The sequence below is a fragment of the Salmo salar genome, chromosome 14 (genome assembly GCF_965601325.2).
Source record: "Salmo salar chromosome 14, fSalSal1, whole genome shotgun sequence".
In the NCBI taxonomy this organism is placed as follows: Eukaryota; Metazoa; Chordata; class Actinopteri; order Salmoniformes; family Salmonidae; genus Salmo; species Salmo salar.
In genome coordinates, this window is record NC_138304.1 from 16,804,053 (window position 1) to 16,825,377 (window position 21,325).

Consider the following 21,325-nt stretch of genomic DNA (forward strand, 5'->3'; position numbering starts at 1 on the left):
TTCACTTTTTGTTCTAATTTAAAAACTACAGATTTGGCTCAAATCCAACACAACACAACACAGAGTGAAACCCAGAGACAATGTTTGAATATAGCTGTCCATTTAATGATTCCCAACCAAATTTACTGAGCTTGAGCAATTTTGACAAAAACAAAGGACATACAGTGCATTTGGAAAATATTCAGACCCCATGACTTTTTCCACATTTTGTTAAGTTACAACCTTATTCTATCTCTCTGTACTTTGCTCCGTTATTATTTCCCTTGATCCTGACTAGTCTCCCAGTCCCTGCCGCTGAAAAACATCCCCACAGCATGATGCTGCTGCCACCATGCTTCACGCATGGATGTTGGCAGGTTTCCTCCAGACGTGACGCTTGGCATTCAGGCCAAAGAGTTCAATCTTGGTTTCATCCGACCAGAGAATCTTGTTTCTCATGGTCTGAGTCTTTTAGGTGCCTCTTGGCAAATTCCAGGCGGGCTGTCATGTGCCTTTCACTGAGGAGTGGCTTCCGTCTGGCCACTCTACCATAAAGGCCTGATTGGTAGAGTGCTGCGGAGATGGTTGTCCTGAATGGTTCTCCCATGTCCACAGAGGAACTCTGGAGCTCAGTCAGAGTGACCATGGGGTTCTTGGTCATCTCCCTGACCAAGGCCCTTCTTCCCTTGATTGCTCAGATTGTACGAGCAGCCAGCTCTAGGAAGGGTCTTGGTTGATCCAAACTTCTTCCATTTAAGAATGATAGATGATAGAGGCCAATTTCAACACTGCAGAAATGTATTGGTACCCTTCCCCAGATCTGTGGCTCGATACAATCCGGTCTCGGAGTTCTACGGAAAATTCCTTCAAACTTGTTTTTTGTTCTGACATACACTGTCAACTGTGGGACCTTATATAGACAGGTGTGAGCCTTTCCAAATCATGTCCAATCAATTGAATTTACCACAGGTGGGCTCCAATCAAGTTGTAGAAACATCTCAAGGATGATCAATGGAAACAGGATGCACCTGAGCTCAATTTCGAGTCTTATAGCAAATTGTCTGAATACTTATGGAAATAAGGTATTTCTGTTTTTTATTTGTAATAAATGTCCAAAAATTTCTAAAAACCTGTTTTCGCTTTGGTATTATGGGGTATCTTGTGTAGATTGATGAGGATATTTTTTTATTTAATCAATTTTAGAACAAGGCTGTAAAGTAACAAAATGTGGAAAAAGTCAAGGGGCCCGAATACTTTCTGAATGCACTGTATGTTGCGCTAAGAGTTGCAAAGTCGGTAGAATATTATTCAAAATTATTCACAAGACATGCGCAATCAAGAGAAATATATTTATTTTCTATAACATCTTTTACTTTGAGAATGTGGAGTAGGTTGTGTAGATCAGTAGGGGGGGAAAAAAAGTAATTTGATCCCTTTTTAGATTTAAGGCAGCAAAATGTGAAGACTGTGCAAGGGGTGTGTAGACTGTCACTATGCACTGTACATATCAATAACCCAAGTGCCTCCGGTGTTTGTAATGGTAGGAGGCAGGAGAAAGAAATGTATATATGCATTAGCTTTATAAAGTCTCCCACCCCACTCCCTATGCAACTCCTCTCCACTCCCTACACAAACATCTCCCTGCTCTTTAATCAAAAATGGGCCTACTGTGATGGCTGTATTTACTTGAATGGTTTCTCTCTCCAGTCTTTTCTCCCATTGTGCATCATTAAGAGGATTAAGTCAGTGAACTGAGTCTGGGACTGAACTGTATTAGGCTATTAAATAAAGGGAACAGCTTATGGGGAACTTTGTATACGTTATAAAATGGATCTCAATAAAATCGCCCCAGATAATGTAAACCGTGTCACGTTACTATGTTAAATAGCACAAATTAATCCTCCTTATTTGAAACTGGGAATTTATAAGAGGTCTGTAGCTATAGTGCATTACTCAGTGGTCTAATCCTCCTAAAAGGTCATATATAAAAATCGTAGTTAATCTCTATGGTAATGTATTAGTTTAGAATGTATTCAGCTGTTATAGTATTTTCATGGCTCTGTTTCAAAGGATGGACTCATCATGCTACAGTATTTAATATAGAATCTCTCTCTCTCTCTCTCTCTCTCTCTCTCTCTCTCTCTCTCTCTCTCTCTCCAGAGCTGCGTCAAGTTGGAGAACAACTTCGACGACATCAAGCACACGACTTTGAGCGAACGTGGGGCACTCCGCGAGGCGTTCAGGTGAGAGAAGGAAGCGATGAGAGGAGAGGAGGGGGTCACCATGGAAACGTCCCCGTTGCCATGACAGGAGTGGTGATGGAAGGATGGGGATGGGGGGGTTCTAAGTCATTCCTCATTATTGGAGGAACAAATGAGTTTTATAGTCACCATTCAGCCTCTCCCTCTCGGAGGGATTCATTTGTCTGAAGGGGAGGCCTCCCCCGAGGCCAGCGTCTTGGCTCTTAAACACAGGAAACGCCAAGCCTGGCTGCACGCTGGAAAAATGTAAATGTTTCATTTGTTGCTGCTCGCTAGAAAATAATGCTTATGGGAGTCCCCAGGCAGTATTGGAGTACTTTAAGCGTTGAATCATAAGGGTGTTTGCAATTAGAGCTCAAGATTTATTTAGCAGTCATTGGAAATCACAGGAGGGAGACCTTTGACATTGTGACAAGATTGCCAATCTGTTCTCTTGTCTGAAGATGTTTGCTTTACCACATGGCTAGCTACATCAAGGACTGATTTAATTCCACAGTGACAAATAACATGCATACATCTCAAAGTCTATCATAAGTAGAAGTACATTACATGACCAAATCATACATATAGATAGACTGTTCTGAAATATAATCATTATAATAATGGTTCCATAAGCCATTTTACTAGAATAAAGTATGTTTTATTGGCTGTTTGAGCAGCCAATAAGATTCACAGGTTTCAAACAAGATGGCACTAGTTCTTTTAACACAGAGTGTTTGATCAATACCTTTCGGAACTATTTTGAAACCGTGAAAGTGAACTTTATTCTGTTGGTCTATGCTTCTCTATGTTTGCTGAGTCAACACAACCAGAATAGTTGTCAGTTGGGTTGTTACGGCTCAACTTACCTTGTCCGCTACGTTTTCTATGTTCTAAGCTATGTTTTGAAAACTGTTATGTTTACATGATCTCTGATTATCCTAAAAAAATAAATGTAGATATCTTTATTAGAAAGAATACTATATTTGCCTTGACGGAGTGATGCTGAATGTAAAAAAAAAATGGCTCAACATACCCCACTCTTCCCTACCTGTGTGAGCGGGCGAGGGACCTGCAATGCTAATGAAAGATGCAGGTTCCCTGACAGCTAATAATGCCTGACATCAAAGTCCAGCCCTTGCCTTTATCTCACCACGATCACAGGAGATGGCTAAGGAAGGGCTGGAGAGTCGGAGAGGGAGGGGGAGGGGGAGTGTTCCTCCTAGGGTAGGGAGGGGGGGGGGGGGGTGTGTGTGTGTGTGTGTGTGTGTGTGTGTGTGTGTGTGTGTGCGTGCATCAAATCACATTTTTATTTGTCACGTGCACATGGTTAGCAGATGTTAATGAGAGTGTAGCGAAATGCGTGTGCGTGGATTTGTGCGTGCGTGTGTTCCTCCTAGGGTAGGAGATGAGGGGTTGAGTGTGAGGGTGGGTGGGTGGGTGGGTCGTAGGGCTGGTGGGGTGTGTTGTCAGTGGCCACGGACTGCTGCAGCTTGCTGACATCCTGTTCTCATTACTTATGTTGAGTCATCCAGGATGCAGGAAGTGATGTATACAGCAAGGGTTGGAACATCATTTTTTTCCCCAATAGTTTTGTTCTGAACAGAACCATTCTTTTTTGTTCCGTTCCACTGCAAAATAAAGTTATGAACTGGTTCGAACCAAAAAAGAGTACCGGTTTATATCGTTCCTTTCTGTTCCTTTTTAAACCTCTGAAGTATATATATACACACTACCGGTCAAAAGTTTTAGAACGCCTACTCATTCAAGGGTTTTTCTTTATTTTTACTATTGTCTACATTGTAGAATAACAGTGAAGACATTAAAACTATGAAATAACATATATGGAATCATAACCCAAAAAGTGTTAAACAAATCAAAATATATTTTATATTCTTCAAAGTAGCCAAATCACAGACAGTGTCACCAGCAAAGCACCCCCACACCATAACTCCTCCTCCATGCTTTATGGTGGGAAATACACAATCGTTCACCAACACTGCGTCTCACAAAGACACGGCGGTTGGAACCAAAAATCTCCAATTTGGACTCCAGACCAAAGGACACATTTTCCCCTGAGGCTGGTAACTCTAATGAAGTTATCCTCTGCAGCAGAGGTAACTCTGGGTCTTCCATTCCTGTGGCGGTCCTCATGAGAGCCAGTTTCATAATAACGCTTGATGGTTTATTGTGACTGCAATGAGTAGATGTTTTAAAACCTTTGACCGGTAGTGTATTTTTACAATTTAGCTCAACATTAATTTACTACACCGATCAGTGCTGATAGAGCAGCTTGCTCTGTAGCGGGTAAGCGATGTAATCTGTATAGAGAAGTCATTAAGAACAAATTGTATTTTGCAATAACAGCATGGTTAATCATAATGAAAGACAAACACACACACTGTGCTGTCAGTCACAGTGTAGGGCGTGAGATGCAACAAAAATGTTGAGGGTGAGGAGAGAGCGAGAGTGGATGGAAGAAGCTTGCCTTGAAGCGCAGGGCATCATGTTATGACATGCATTGTCTGAATTAGGCCCACAGAATTATACCTACAGAGGAGCAGCTTCTGTTGTGGAACTTTGAAAATGTTTGAACTTCCGAGTTGGTTTACCATTGGACAAGAGCAAACGTTAGCTAGCTAACTAACAAGCTTTCGTGTGCAGAGCAGCACTAGAATTCAAAACACGTCTTACCTTTTTGTATCGTAGTTAATAAATCCAATGTGAAACATGATAACTATAGTATCCTTAATTAGCATTGAAAAAAAATCTATCCATTCTTCTCTAATTAAACATCTCCCTAATTTCTGAATTACGCTTGTAACGTTGTCAGGAGGCTACAGTTACCTATGCTTCAGAGGGGAGGGGGAGGTAGCCTACACACACACACACCCACTGGCACCACATTTCTGGCTGACAAACAGATGCTGGTATACGTTTCTGAGTGACAGAGTGAGGGCTTTGCATAGATGCATTGTTGCGATTTTTGTGGGACTGGAAAAGAATGCCTGGAATGTAAAATAGCGTTATTAACTGGTTCCCATGCTTTTAAAATAACAGTTCTGTTCCAGAACAGTATAGATCACTTTCAGTTCGGGTTCTGTTCGAAAAATCATTTTGTTATTTTCCGTTTTTTGATTCTGTTCCCTGAAATGGTTCCAACCCTTGATGTACAGTATTATATAATTAATAGATGATGTTTTAAATGCACATAAGTGTGGTAAATGTGCACATTTTCGTTTAAAAAGTATATTGTTCAAAACAAGCTGTTCAGTTACTTAATACTCTACCACTCAGTGACTCTGCTAGCAACAGCAGCAGGGTGCACAGCCGTACAAACATTGCTTGGATTGTTTTGCCTGCTATGAGGGGGAACTACCCCAATGAAATCGCAGGATTCCACAGCATAAATTTAACAGCACAAAGTAAGTGGACCGTCCTGAGGCGCTCAAATATGCACTCAGTCAAAACTTCTGGGTCTGCTCTAGTCTCCCTCCCAATGAGTCTCTCGTTTCAGACGGCTTACTTCCACACGTGAGACTAGATCTTCCCTGTCATGTACAGATGGAGCTAAAGTAAAAAGCTAATTGTAATTCAATTTTATGTCAATAATTAGAACAGTCATGGGAGTATTCAGACCCCTTTACTTATTCAACATTTTGTTACATTACAGCCTATTCTAAAATGAATTAAAAATGAATTTCTCTTCATCAATGTACACACAATACCCCATAATGATGAAGCGAAAACAGATTTTTTTAAAACAGACAATACCTTATTTACATAAGTATTTAGACCTTTTGCTATGATACTCAAAGTCCACCTGTGGTAGATTCTATTGATTGGACATGATTTGGAAAGGCACACACCTGTCTACAGAATATAAGGTCCCACAGTTGACAATGCATGTCAGATCAAAAACCAAGCCATGAGGTCCAAAAAATGTCCGTAGAGCTCAGAGACAAGATTATGTCGAGGCACAGATCTGGGGAAGGGTACAAAAAAAATTCTGCAACATTGAAGATCCCCACGAATACAGTGGCCTCCATCATTCTTAAATGGAACAAGTTTGGAAACACCAAGACCCTTCCTAGAGCTGGCCGCTCGGCCAAACTGAGCAATCGAGCGAGAAGGGCCTTGGTCAGGGAGGTGACCAAGATTCTTCAAAGTAGCCACCCTTTGCCTTGATGACAGCTTTGCACACTCTTGGCATTCTCTCAACCAGCTTCACCTGGAATGCTTTTCCAACAGTCTTGAAGGAGTTCCCACATATGCTGAGCACTTGTTGGCAGTTTTTTCTTCACTCTGCGGTCCAACTCATCCTGAACCATCGTAATTGAGTTGAGGTTGGTTGATTGTGGAGGCCAAGTCATCTGATGCAGCACTCCATCGCTCTCCTTCTTGGTTAAATAGTCCTTCCACAGCCTGGAGGTGTGTTGGGTTGTTGTCCGGTTGAAAACCAAATGCTAGCCCCACTAAGCACACACCATAACACCTCCTCCATGTCTTACGGTGGGAACCACACATGCGGAGATCATCCGTTCACCTACTCTGCGTCTCACAAAGACACGGCGGTTGGAACCAAAAATCTCAAATTTGCACTCATCAGACCAAAGGACAGATTTCCACTGGTCTAATGTACATTGCTTGTGTTTCTTGGCCCAAGCAAGTCTCTTATTATTATTTGTGTCCTTTAGTAGTAGTTTCTTTGCAGCAATTCAGCCATGAAGGCCTGATTCACGCAGTCTCCTTTGAACAGTTGATGTTGAGATGTGTCTGTTACTTGAACTCTGTGAAGCATTTATTTGGGTTGCCATTTCTGAGGCTGGTCACACTAATGAACTTATCCTCTGCAGCAGAGGTAACTTTGGGTCTTCCTTTCCTGTGGCGGTCCTCATGAGAGCCAGTTTCATCATACCGCTTGATGGGTTTTTGTGACTGCACTTCAAGAAACTTTCAAAGTTTTTGAAATGTTCTGTGTTGACTGACTTTCATGTCTTAAAGTAATGATGAACTATTGTTTTTCTTTGCTTATTTGAGCTGTTCTTGCCATAATATGGAATTGCTATTTTACCAAATAGGGCTATCTTCTCTACACATCCCCTATCTTGTCACAACACAACTGATTGGCTCAAGCACATTCAGAAGGATAGAAATTCCACAAATTAACTTTTAACAAGGCACACCTATTAATTGAAATGCATTCCAGGTGACTACCTCATGAAGCTGGTTGAGAGAATGCCAAGAGTGTGCAAAGCTGTCATCAAGTTAAATATAGGCTACTTTGAAGAATCTCAAATATAAAATATATTTTGATTTGTTTAACACTTTTTTGGTTGCTACATGATTCCATATGTGTTATTTCATAGTGTTGATGTCTTCACTATTATTCTATAATGTAGAAAATAGTAAAAATAAAGAAAAACCCTTGAAGGAGTAGGTGTGTCCAAACTTTTAACTGTTGCTGTATATACAAAAGTATGTGGATACCCCTTTAAATGAGTGGATTCGGCTATTTCAGCCACACCCGTTGCTGACAGGTGTATAAAATCGAGCACACAGCCATGCAATCTCAATAGACAAACATTGGCAGTAGAATGGCCTTACTTAAGAGCTCAGTGACTTTCAACGTGTCACTGTCATAGGACAAGTCAGTTTGTCAAATTTCTGTCCTGCTAGATTTTCCCCGGTCAACTGTAAGTGCTGTTATTTTGAAGTGGAAACGTCTAGGAGCAACAACGGCTCAGCCATGAAGTGGTAGGCCACACAAGCTCACAGAATGGGACCACCTAGTGCTGAAGCTCGTAGCGCTTAAAAATCATCTTTCCTCGGTTGCAACACTTACTACAAAGTTCCAAACTGCCTCTGGAAGCAACATCAGCACAATAACTGTTAGTCGGGAGCTTCATGAAATGGGTTTCCATGGCTGAGCAGGTGCACACAAGCCCAAGATCACCATCAGCAAGCCAAGCGTCGGCTGGAGTGGTGTAAATCTCACCAACATTGGACTCAGTAGCATTGGAAACACGTTTTTTGGAGTGATGAATCACGCTTCACCATCTAACAGTCCCACAGGACAAATCTGTGTTTGGTGGATTCCAGGAGCTACTTGCCCCAGTGCATAGTGCCAACTGTAATGTTTGGTGGAGAAGGAAAAATGGTCTGGGGCTGTTTTTCATGGTTCGGGTTAGGCCCCTTAGTTCCAGAAAGGAAATCTTAACTCTACAGCATACAATGACATTCTAGATGATTCTGTGCTTAAAACTTTGTGGCAACAGTTTGGGAAAGGCCCTTTCCTGTTTCAGCAAAACAATGCCTCCGTGCACAAAGTGAAGTGCATACAGAAAATCTTTGTCAAAATCTGTGTGGAAGAACTTGACTGGCCTGCACAGATCCCTGACCTCAACCCCATCGAACACCTTTCGGAAGAATTGGAACGCCGACTGCGAGCCAGGCTTAATTGCCCAAAATCAGTTAGGGGGGACCAACTCCATATTAATGCCCATGATTTTGGAATGAGATGTTCAACGAGCACGTGTCCACATACTTTTGGTCATGTAGTGTATACAGTGCCTTTGTAAAGTATTCAGACCCCTTGACTTTTTCCACATTTTCTTACGTTACAGCCTTATTCTAAAATGTATACATTTTTCCTCATCTATCTACACACAACACCCCATAACGATTAAGTAAAAAAAGGTTTTAGAATTTTTTGCAAATGTATTAAAAATAAAAGACTGAAATAATACATTTACATAAGTATTCAGACCCTTTACTCAGTACTTTGTTGAAACACCTTTGGCAGTTGTTACAGCCTCGAGTCTTCTTGGGTATGATGCTACAAGCTTGGTACACCTGTATTTGGGGAGTTTCTCCAATTCCTCTCTGCAGATCCTCTCAAATTCTGTCAGGCTGGATGGGGACCGTCGCTGCATATCTATTTTCAGGTCTCTCAAGAGATATTCAATAAGGTTCAAGTCCGAGCTCTGGCTGGGCCACTCAAGGACATTCAGAGACTTGTCCCGAAGCCATTCCTGCGTTGTCTTGGCTGTGTGCTTAGGGTCGTTGTCCTGTTGGAAGGTGAACCTTCACCCCAGTCTGAGGTCCTGAGCGCTCTGGAGCAGGTTTTCATCAAGGATCTCTCTGTACTTCGATCCTGACTAGTCTCCCAGTCCCTGCCGCTGAAAAACATCCCCACAGCATGATGCTGCCACCACCATGCTTCACCGTAGGGATGGTGCCAGGTTTCCTCCAGAGGTGACGCTTGGAATTTAGGCCAAAGGTCTGAGAGTCTTTAGGTGCCTTTTGGAAAACTCCCAAGTGGGCTGTCATGTGCCTTTTACTGAGGAGAGGCTTCCGTCTGGCCACTCCACCATAAAGGCGGGGACCCAGGACCATTCTTCGGGTCCGTACCCCTCCCAATCCACCAGGTAGTGGATGCGACCACTCAGGCGCTTGGAGTCAAGGGGGGCTTGGACGGAATAAGCCGGTGCACTGCCGACGTCAAACAGAGGGGTTTGGACGATGGAGAGGGCTGTACCTCACAGGCTTGAGAAGGGACACATGGAAGGATGAGGAGATCCGGTAATGGCGGGGAAACTTCGAGAAGGTAGGTGACAGGATTGATGCGGTGTGTTATTTTGAAGGAAACAATGAACCGGGGACTTAACTTTTTGCAGGGGTGACGAAGCCGGATGTCCCGGGTAGAGAGCCACACACATTGCCCACGGTGGAAGAGTGGAGTAGGTCGGCGATGCTGGTCAGCGAACCGTTTCTGGGAGAGGGAAGCTTGATGTAGGTGCCGAAGTGCGGTCCCCCAAACCTGCTCACTCTGTTGAAACCACTCATCGACGGCAGGCACAGTTCTAGGCTCTGTCTCCCATGGGAACGGGGGGGGGGGGGGGGTTGGTATCCGAGGACACACTGAAAAGGAGTGCGATGGAGTAAGGAACGCACCAGGGGGTTCTGTGCATATTCGGCCCAGGCTAGTTAGCGACTCCACTCGTGTGGTTGGTGGGTGCAGTGTTGGCAAAGGTACTTCCCCATTTCCTGATTCAGGCGTTCCGTCTGCCCGTTGGTTTGGGGATGGTATCCTGAGGATAGGCTGATGGAGACCCCCAGTCGGCTGCAGAAGGCTCGCCACACCCTGGAGACGAACTGGGGTCCCCAATCCGAAACGATGTCTTCAGGGATCCCATACAGACAAAACACCTGTTGGAACATGCACTCGGCCATTTCTATGGCATTAGGTAGATGAGGAAGGGGGATGAGTTGGCACATCTTGGAGAACCGGTCCACAACAGCTAAAATAGTAGTGAAGCCCGAAGTCTGGCAGCTCAGTGAGGAAATCCATGGCGGTGTGAGACCATGGTCTGTGTGGTGTAGGTAAAGGCTCGAGTTTACCGGTAGATAGTTGGCGAGGGCTCTTCGCCCATACACAGACGGGACAGAAAATAATGTAATCTCAGACGTCTGCTGTTAGGGATAACCAGTAGAACTTGCGTGTCAGTAGCTCCGTAGTTCGGTTGGTCCGAGGATGGCCAGAACTCATCAAGGTATGGCACCACTGCATTAGTTGGGGTCTGATGGATGCCGGAACGTAGGTCTTGCCTGCAGGGGTGTCGGGAGGTGCTGGGTCGGGGCGTAGGGCCTCTTGGACAGCTGATTGGATTTCCCTCTATATGGGTCCCACGACACAAAACGGAGGCAAGATGGGCTCGGGAGCTGGAATAGAGAAAGGGGAGTCAAATAGACGGGATAAGGAATAAGCCACATTTTTCTTGCCAGGCAGATAGATGACGGTGAAGTTGAAGTTCAATGGGTGAAGAAGAGTGCCCAGTGAGCCTGTCTAGGGTTGAACCGAAGGAGGACGCAGAGTTCATCGATTCGTTCCTCCTGTCTGGCTAGACGTAGCTGCAGCTCCGCTGAGTCCATCTGCCGTTTTTGGTGAGGTATTCTGTAATGAACACGATTGGAGACAGAGAGCTGGTTTCAAGCGCAGGGCACAGCAGGTGTTTATTGGTAAAGGACCACAGGAGGAGGCAGGTAGCTGGGTCCAGGGGCGGGCAGAAGGTCATACACAGGGGTCCAAAAAGGCAACAGTACAGGCTGGGAAAAGGCTAATAACGTTGTCCAGGAGATCAGGCAATAGGTTGATAAGAGGAAATCCTGTACAGCTAAAGTACTGGCAGGGAATAGGCAAAAGGCGTCGTTAGTGAGACAGGAAAAAACTATTATACACGGGAAGATTAAATTACAGGGAAAAACAGAGCTCCGAATAGAAGTGTGTCACAAAACAAACAATACCTCCCAATGATGCAGTGCAAAGAACTTAACTAAATAGTGTGTGATAATGACATACAGGTGTGTGAACAGGTGATCATAATTCAGGTGATTTGGATCTGGAGAGGGAGCTGCGTTCAGGGGATCTATGTGTTTGAGAGTGTGGGCTGGAAAGTGAGCTGCGTTCAGGGGATCTACATGTTTGAGAGTGTGAATTGGAAGCAGACATTACAGATCAATGGAAACAGGATGCACCTAAGCTCAACTTCGAGTCTCATAGCAAAGGGTCTAATGTTTTCTATTTTTTTATAAATGTGCATACATTTCTAACAACCTGTTTTGCTTTGGCATTATGGGGTATTGTGTGTAGATTGCTGAGGATTTTTCTTTTTTTAATCAGTTTTATAATAATGCTGTAACGTAACAAAATGTGTAAAAAGTCAAGTGGTCTGAATAATTTCAGAAGGCACAGTATATATGATTTTTTTTATTGACTAACTTTATTGACTAACTCTGCAAAATGAAGTTATTTGAGAATGAAAGTTATGTGACTAGTGCAACATGCTTTGTGACATTACGTTATCGATATCCTAGTTAGATAATGTATTTTCGCTGCTTCTGGTGCACTAATTTGTTCGTGAGCTGGCTGCTTGTTCTAAATACTATAATCTAATCTATTCAGTGGCAGCCTGGGCAGCAGTGGTCATTCGGTTTTGGACATGCAAACATGAAATGGATGCATTTATGTTGTTGTTAAAATGTACATATCACTTTATATATCTTCACAAAGAAACTATTGGTAGTTTGAAAACTTGGCATCATATTTCTGTCATGCTATTTTGTTGATAAACTCCAACCACCACCCCTCTTCTCCTAGCCCCGGGTATTCAACCAACAGCAGCCGCCACTGCCTGCAACAGGGTTGTGCAATTAAAGGTGAGGTGGATTTTACATGGGTTATTTAATAAAGAACAGTATGGAAACAGAACAGAAACTGGATAAGAGTCTATCCTTCCTTACATACCAGGGCTGTCGAACAACTAGAATTTACTGTGATTAATCCCGATTAATCGCACATTCAGAATGTTCTCAAATTGGGACGTAATTGTTTTTATTATACAAAACACATTACAAGAATATTGATGTCTAGATTTTGTCCAAAAGTAAATGTTGGCAAAATCTGGTAAATTGATTTTCTTTAACCTCAATGTCAAATTGTTTTGACATCGCATTTTTGCTTTTAGCTGTGTATATGATGTATTTTGATGTTTTTGGTGTATTTTGAACAAGATCATATGTGTGTTTTATGTGCTCTGGCGTGTAGTTTATTTTCAGCATTTGCTGTATTTTTGCAGAGGGATTGCCATTTGGCTCAGTTTTTGAACATCTTTTTTTCCTTTATAAAAATCGACGGTGAGCATTTGAAGCTGCTAAGGACCCATCAGAGACTTGTGAGTTGTGACCAGACAAAAAGGCTTTCAACACAGAGACACTGAAAGGCATTGATATCCCTGGTGATTGAAGTAAGGTGCCATCATTAGTCCCTGAGACATTACGTTGTCACTAATTAGGAAGAGCAACACCTCGTCTTCCTCAAAGACTCCATTACTGCTGCAACTGAAGTCCCCCACCTCTCTTCTCCTCGGCATCACACCAGGAAGGTGGATTCATTATGACAAGAAGGAAGTGTCCCTTTCCACTGATTTTCCCCCTTCCCTAGTTACCAGCACGAGTAGCTATAGACAGCAGGACGGAGAGAGAGAGAGAGGGGAGGGTTTATTTTATACTGAAGCCAGTCTTAATTGGTCACGTCGTAAGGCAGTTTGTGTAATTATGATGACAGCGCCTGGTTTTGGAGTGGACGGTCCCGTCCCTCCATGCGTGCTCCCCAGGGCTCTCATTATGACGATTGGCGACGATGGCTTTTATAATGTGTCCCCTGTCCCATTTGAAGGAGTGGGGGTTTCCCCAGGGTCTTCGGTCCTCTAAGAGGTTGTGTAGCACTTTAAAGTCATTAATGTCCAAGTACTAGTCTGTAATGGTGTATTTGTTCATTGTGGAATGATAGTTTTGTGGAAAGAGGGTATGCCCTACTCATTTCAATGGCTTTCAAGGAATGTAAGTGGGAAAATGTAGCGATATACGTCTGTTTTTCAATCAGTGTTCTTGTAATGTCTCATTATGTGGCCTAAAAACTGTGAGTATGGTTTGTGATGTTCCTCATAAAGTCTACAGAATATTTAAAGCTGAACAATAAAGGATAGCTGCCTTTTAAAGCAGCTTTAAGGCACTGCTGTAGGCGAACACACACACACAGACACACACCCCAAACACACAGACGCCCCCAACCACCCGCCTCCCCACACACCCCAGCTCTCCCTTGTGGGTAGCAGGTGTGGGGTTGGTCCGAGCATTAGAATCGACGGTGTGTGTCTCCTATGGCAGGGCCAGGCTTAGTGGGCGTTGTGTGCAGCTGGTAGACCTTCTTCCTCTATGGACCTCCAGTCTACTGCTTCCTGACAGCTCTGACAGCTACGTTGACATCCCTTAAACATGCCATAATCTCTCTCTCTCTCTTCCATCAAATCCCCAGGGCTAAGCCAAAATAGTATCAGATAGCCAGATAGCATAACGTGCTACATGTTAATGCACTTTGAGGGTATAGAGTACCACACACATGCACACACGCGCACGCATGCACGCGCGCATGCACGCACACGCGCACACACAGACACACACACAGAGAGAGACAGGGCAGGACAACAGTGGGAGATGACGCCACAATGGCAACCTAACAAGGTGCTGGAGTCTAATGCAGGAGCCTGAGTTGAATGTGTAATGGTGGGTCAGGAGCCAGTTGACCTCCCTCTGTGGCTCATTTGCCACACATCTTAAGACCTGAAAACAAAGCCACCATAAATAATAGAACAGCTTGCTGAATCAAAGAGAACAACGAGAGGACGAGCCTAGAATTGTTTGATTGTTGTGTTCACAGGAAAGAGAAGAGTTGTTTAGAGATGCCATGGGAAGCGTTGGAAGTTAGGTGTGCAGCATGGAAATAGGTGTCCTTGGGTGTCCCCCCTCTGTACTCTGAGTTTTTAAGCAATTGTAATATACAATTCTGGTAGGGCCCCTCAGAATATTAGACCAATATCAGGTGAATATTTTATAGGCTTTGTGTCATCCAGAGCTCTGTCATCCAGATCCGGGACTACTCCTATGACTGTGACTGAGGCTGTTGTATCGCTGTCTCTGATTGGTTAGATAAGGCTGGTACCCTTGAGTGGTGATGTTTGAGGAGATTCCCCGGTTGGTCGGTTAATAATGCAAGAGACTGGAGGCAGCGGTGAGAAGACATCCATCAGACGTCCTGAGACAGACACAGGGAGAAGCTGGGGAGGGGGCTCACCTATAGTGTGTGTGTGTGCGTGTGTGTGTGTGTGTGCGTGCGTGCGTGCGTGTGTGCGTGCGAGAAGCTGTGGGGGCTTAGCTATAGTTACCACTCTGTAATAAAGGCTGTAGTATTATTGCCTTGGTGTGCTGAGATATAGTACAGCCTTAAGGGTGGACGCTTCTCTGTCGTTTTATGACGCTGTCTTCGTCTTTGTTTTCTCCCGGGTTAGTTTGGGATAGCATTTGTTTATGCTTCTGCTCAAGGTTGTTTGTGTTGGTGATAGTGTTGCGTGTGCTCCAATCCCTATGAGAGTAAGCTATTATAGTTCAGAAAGTGGAAAAGTTGGTGTTTGTCTGAGTTGAGGGTGATTTCATTTAATAATAATTTGGGGGGGGTGCTTATATTTGTCCTGTAGTGGAAACTCCCCCTGAGACACCATCAGGGAGTGGGGTCACAGCCAGGGTCGCCATTGTACAGCACCCCTAGAGCAAGTGTCTTGCTCAAGGGCACAGCAACATTTTCTTTTTTTTATCACCTTGTCGGCGCCAGTATTCAAACCAGCAACCTTTCAGTTACTGGTCCTACGATTTAACCTCAAGGCTACCTGCCGCCCCTAAAGAACAAATGTTGTGTGACAGGAATGGGAGTCGGATACCCGTGTGCGGAGCACAATGGATTAGTAGTCCATCACCTTAACCACTCAGCGAACTCGTCCTTTGAAGTTCAACATAAGGAGTTTACATTGAGGGAGTTGTGACATCTGTGTAAATCTATCGACTTTGAACCAAGCCGTGATTACGAAGTCATATTAGTGAATTTCAGTCCCACTTCTACATGTTTATTGAGCACTCACAACAGGTTCACTACAAAGGCTTGATTCTAGATAAACCATCAAACTATATCCTTTGTGGGTACACATTTTGTCTCTCGTATTTAATGTGATTAAGAATGCATTTGGAAGTCTGTGTGTTGTGCCTGCCTTTAATCATGACCTGAAAAACACAGGTGTTCTACTCAGAGTGGCTCAGAGAAAGACCCTTTGTTGGTGGTACTCAGGATCCTGGCACGCACTGCCACAGACCATTTACAACTCCTGATCAAATAGGATTGCCTGTGAGTTATTTTCACTTGACATTTTGGAGAGCCGCTGGTCAGGAAAGCTGAAGTGACTGCGGTGGCTGTGTCATCTGCTGTTTTAATGTTTCAATGTTTCCATGCAAATAGAAAGTGAGAGGGAGAGGGGGAGAGTGGAAGAAAAAGGGAGAGAGTGAAAAGTAGAGGGAAAGAAAGAAAGGGATAGAGAGGATATATCATCAGCAAGTTTTCCCGTGTTAACTTCGAAATGATGCATCTTTATTTGATGAGGTAAAAGTAAAGAGAAACGGCAATTAATTAAACAAACAAAAAAAAAAAAAAAATGTATCCTCACCAAAGCCTGTCCATTTTTAAAGGCTGTTTACTTTGACTAGTTTAGTAGGGGAAACACAAAACAAGCTTCACATAGGCAGCATACATGCTCAGTCCCGCCTCCTGCTTTCTTTCTTTCTCTTTTCCTCTTTCTATCTCTCTGAGGTCTTGTCGTTTGACAGGACTGGCAGCGCTGCATCCATTTTGTTACTTCATGAATATTTAATCAGGCCCAGCCAAATTAACCCATGTATAATTTAGCGACGGCGTGTTGTTGTCTACCAATATGGCGTCTCCACCACCATTACGGAGTCGTTTGTTTTTGGACCCCACTGTCTCCATGGAGACAAAGGGCCTAAGGCTGTTACGGTGACGTATTACTGCCACACCGGCAGTCATGAATCACAACCGCAGTCAAATTCCACATTGGCCGTTGAGTCACGGTAACTAGGCTTCTCCAAAACTGCGCTCTGATGCCACTGATGGTCATTAGTAGCCTACCAAACTTCCTAACTGCCAATCGCTAATGGCCTGGTACTCAGCTCTCTATTGTCCCTCTAATCACTCTGACATCAAGGCAAATGCAATAGAAAATCTAATCAAACACTTCATGAGAGCCCTGGCATTCAGAGTATGAGCGGAATAGGATCACCTGTTGTGCAGAGAGAGCCAGCTCTTCATAGCTGGTTGATGCATGAATTGTGTAACCTTTCTATAGGCTATGCAATTGCGTAAGAAAATTGTGATGGCCTCTATTAAAAAGAGGAGGATCCCATCAGCTGTTTATAAACTGGGCCTACTCTACTGTATATATTTCTCAACTTTCCTAAGCCACTACATGATGCATGGTGCATGCACTGTTTCTTGCCTTAGACTGCACACTCTGGGCATCATTCACAAGTGCTAATATTTTCACCCATAAGACTATTCTCAATGTAATCTTGTCTTTACATATAATAACTAATATATTGCTTCTCTTTACAACCGGATTAGCCTACCTGGCTTGAACGAAAATGAACCGCAGGAGAAGGGTCCTCTATTCGCTGTCGAAGTGCATACGGATGTATTTTTCCCCTGCCCATGGTGCATGATAATGGTCCATTCTAAATCAAAACTAATTTCACACACATATATATATATATATATTAGTTATTATATGTAAAGACAAGATTACATTGAGAATAGTCTGATGGGTGAGAATATTATCACTTGTGAATGATGCCCAGCGTGTGCAGTCTAAGGCAAGGAACAGTGCATGCACCATGCATCATGTAGTGGCTAGATAACTGTAAGTGTTGCATATAGGCCTAGGACACCCTTGAACGAGTTTGGAGAGCCTGTAGCCTACGGAGCCTATGCATGTGTTCTTATAAGGCCAGTCATTGTGCAATCGTGTGTAAAAACAGAGTTTTGACTGGCCACTATTTAAAAGAGGATCCCAGCTTTCTCGTGCTGCTATAGCCTATCTATTGCTAAATTCTTCAAATCAAGCACATTAATACACTTTACAACTGGTGTAGCCTAACTGGCATATTAAAAACGTAACCACAGGAAGCGCTTTCTCCATTCACTTCGAGTTCATTTTTTGTTGTTGTGGTGGGCCACTCTGAGTCAAAAATAATTCCACACATATACTAGTAGGCTGTATGTAAAGACCAGATTAAATTGAGAATAGTCTGATGGGTGAGAATATTAAAAAGTGCTTGTCAAATTGTGAATGAGAGACTGATGAAGTGTGTGCAGCCTGCGCAAGAAATAGAGCAGAGCACATGCCTTTCATGCGTGTCACGTCCTGACCAGCAGAGGGAGCAATTGGATTAGTTTTTGTCAGGATGTGGCAGGGTTTTGTGTGTTAAGTGTTGTGTTGGTGATTGGACTCCCAATTGAAGGCAGGTGTGTTGAGTTGCCTTTGATTGGGAGTCCTATATAGTAGTGTGTGTTTTTCTTTGGGGTTGTGGGTAGATGTTCTTGCATTGCGTTTTGTGTGCCTGCAAGACTGTTCCTGTCGTGAGTATCAGTTATTGGTTTTTCCCTGCGGATGCTTTACTTTTGTTTATTAAAAAACTATGAGTATCCACATACACGCTGCGCCTTGGTCCATTCCTAACGACAAGTGTTACAATGCGACTTTTTTCAAATCATTATTAGAGTTTCATCCAGTAGCAGTGTGTGGGTAAAATCACTGAGGAAGCCAAGCCAAGCCAGTAAAAAAAAAACTATGTTGTGATAATTGCGTTGCTTGCTCTATAACCCATTCGTTCATATGCCACGTGATATACAATAAGGCCGTGACAACAAAAAGACGACAGTCACACAGTGGAGGAATACATTTAATTACACATACGTTTATTTCATCACAAAACATCTGTCCAGTGAAGTCCACAAAGCAAATATTGCATGTAACAAACCGTTATATCAATTACAGTATGGTCAAGCAAGTTAATGTTTTTTGACAGCTTACTAAACAACTATTGATTTAGAACCAGAGAGTTACTGCAAGTCAGCATAAAGACTTCAGGAGCACTGCCTCCGCTATTACAGTACCATTTCAATTTAAACATTTAAACATCAAATCAACAAGGTTATTACATTGAGTGTACAAATTATTAAGGACACCTTCCTAATACTGAGTTGCCCTTAGAACAGCCTCAATTCATCGAGTTGGCTGGATGTCCTTTGGGTGGTGGACCATTCTTGATACACACAGGAAACTGTTGAGCGTGAAAAACCCAGCAGCATTGCAGTTCTTGACACAAACTGGTGCACCTGGCACATAATACTGTTCAAAGACACTTAAATATTTTGTATTGCTCATTCACCCTCTGAATGGCACACATACACAATCCATTTCTCAATTGTCTCAAGGCTTAAAAATCCTTCTTTAACCTGTCCCCTCTCCTTCATCTACTCTGGATTTAACAATAGATTGACCTGGTCAGTCTATGTCATGGAAAGAGCATGTGTTCTTAATGTTTTTCACACTCAGTGTATAGTCTTAGTTTAATACACTGAAAACAAATGTCAAGATGCCGAAAACAATTTAGTCCAATCAATGTTTCTAAATATCATGTGGCTGTCCATGGTACTGATTTGTGTGTGTGTGTGTGTGTGTGTGTGTGCGTGTGCGTGTGCGTCTGTTTGTGCGTGCGCAAGTAAAACAACAAATGTTGACTTACCCTCCTTTCAGACTAGTTGAATGGCAATGCCATCCTCCTCTCTTTCATTTTGTCAAAGCGGTCTATGGCTCTGTCATACAGTGCACTTGTAGTTTTTGTTGTCATAGGCTACCAAGCTAAAATGCTTGCTTGCCTAACTTCCTCGCATGGACAAGCTAAGCTAGCGAGCTAGTTAACGTGAGCCTACCAGGCTACATCTAGGCTACATATTGAAGTTCAATCGTCTCAGGCCAGTGGCACAACATATTCATTCATGGTTAGATCAGATTCGTTGTCATAAGCATTGGCCTGTACAGAGAAATAAATCCAAATCCTCATCTCCAGCCATGGCTTAGGAAAGTGCCGAATTAGCAACTACAGGACATCAACACAAGCAGACCAGAAACAGACATATTTTTCTGAAACTGGTATTCCCTTGGGGGGCGTTTTGCTGCACCAGGATAACCCACAGTTGAGCTCAGCTCAACGCTGATTGGTTAATTATTTTATGATTATTTTATCAGGGGAGGCCAAATGCTTGCTGGCATCAATCAATCAAATGCTACGGTGGCAACATGTTATACTCTTTTGGTCCAGACAGCATCAGATACATGGGCTACCACTGAACACACACACACAACATCTCTTTCGTCCAATCAGGACTGTCGGATGATTGGTTACTCTTCACAACCTCACATAGGCTACTGTAGTTAGGCCTTAATAGTATAGTAATACAATGGTATCATATGTGCCTTTGATGCAAAAAGTGGTGCCTGTTCTTTATTATTGTGGCATATCATAACAGAGAAATTCTTTGGAGTCAAACATTATACAGGAGGTATCTGAAATGCTTTGGAACAATCATTTACTGTCATTTTTTAGGTGATTGGTATATTGTGAATGTAATTATGTTTTCATCCCCACAGGTGTCTGAAATGTGCTGATGCACCATGCCAGAAGAGCTGCCCTACCAACCTGGAGATCAAGTCCTTCATCACCAGCATCTCAAACAAGGCAAGAAAGCGCTTTCTCGCTTGGTCTTGATGATAATGGACATACAGTATTAGGAATGCATAGACATTGTATATCGTCAAATTCCTTTATATGAATGACCTTAACACAAAGAAAAATGCATGAATGCGTTTTTAACTGTATGTATAGTTACTCTAGAGTTGACCAATTCAACCGGTACCTTTCGTTCACCTCCACTGTGTTGCTGCAATATCAACATGCCTGTGTGTGTATTTGTTTCTATCAGAACTACTATGGAGCGGCCAAGGCCATCCTGTCGGACAACCCCCTGGGGCTGACGTGTGGGATGGTGTGCCCCACCTCGGAGCTCTGTGTGGGGGGCTGCAACCTCTTCGCCTCCGAGGAAGGACCTATCAACATTGGGGGCCTGCAGCAGTTTGCTGTGGAGGTAACGTAGCCTGCCCGAATATATTTTGGAAAAATGAGTTTTGACCTCAGTATTGAACCTTTAGAAAAATCAATTTGCACATTTTTGTTCGAGGCAAAAATCCTTGTAGCCTGAAATCCAGACCTGTTTTTTGCTAACATTCCGCTCTGTGTCATGTGCCAAATGTTTGTTGGCACAAACAGACTAGTACCCAGGCTAAGAACTTTCAACTGCAATATTACATTACAATTTGTGAAGTGCTGCTTGTATCAAATGTCCAGATATAGCCACCGCAGCTCTCTCTGTACGGTTCCTCCAACCCCTCCACTCCACTGCTCTCCATTGAGCCCACAGCAGTAGTCGGAACAATAACACTCAGTCATCTCTCCCCATCTGCTTCCTTTCTCTCTTCGCTGTTCCCGCTTCATTCTATTCCCTGTCCGCCTCCCTCCTCTTCCCTCTCCCCCTT

At 43.3% G+C, this 21,325-nt stretch overlaps 1 protein-coding gene across 1 annotated transcript in view; it reads left to right on the plus strand.

Moving 5' to 3' along the window:
* The window catches only part of LOC106568897 (dihydropyrimidine dehydrogenase [NADP(+)]), a 130,603-nt gene that overhangs the window by 15,787 nt on the left and 93,491 nt on the right, over window positions 1–21,325 (plus strand). Inside the window, exons 3-5 of the mRNA XM_014139686.3 lie at window positions 2,140–2,222; window positions 20,384–20,471; window positions 20,716–20,877. Of these exons, the coding sequence (XP_013995161.3) occupies window positions 2,140–2,222; window positions 20,384–20,471; window positions 20,716–20,877 (333 nt within the window). The remainder of the gene's footprint in view (window positions 1–2,139; window positions 2,223–20,383; window positions 20,472–20,715; window positions 20,878–21,325) is intronic.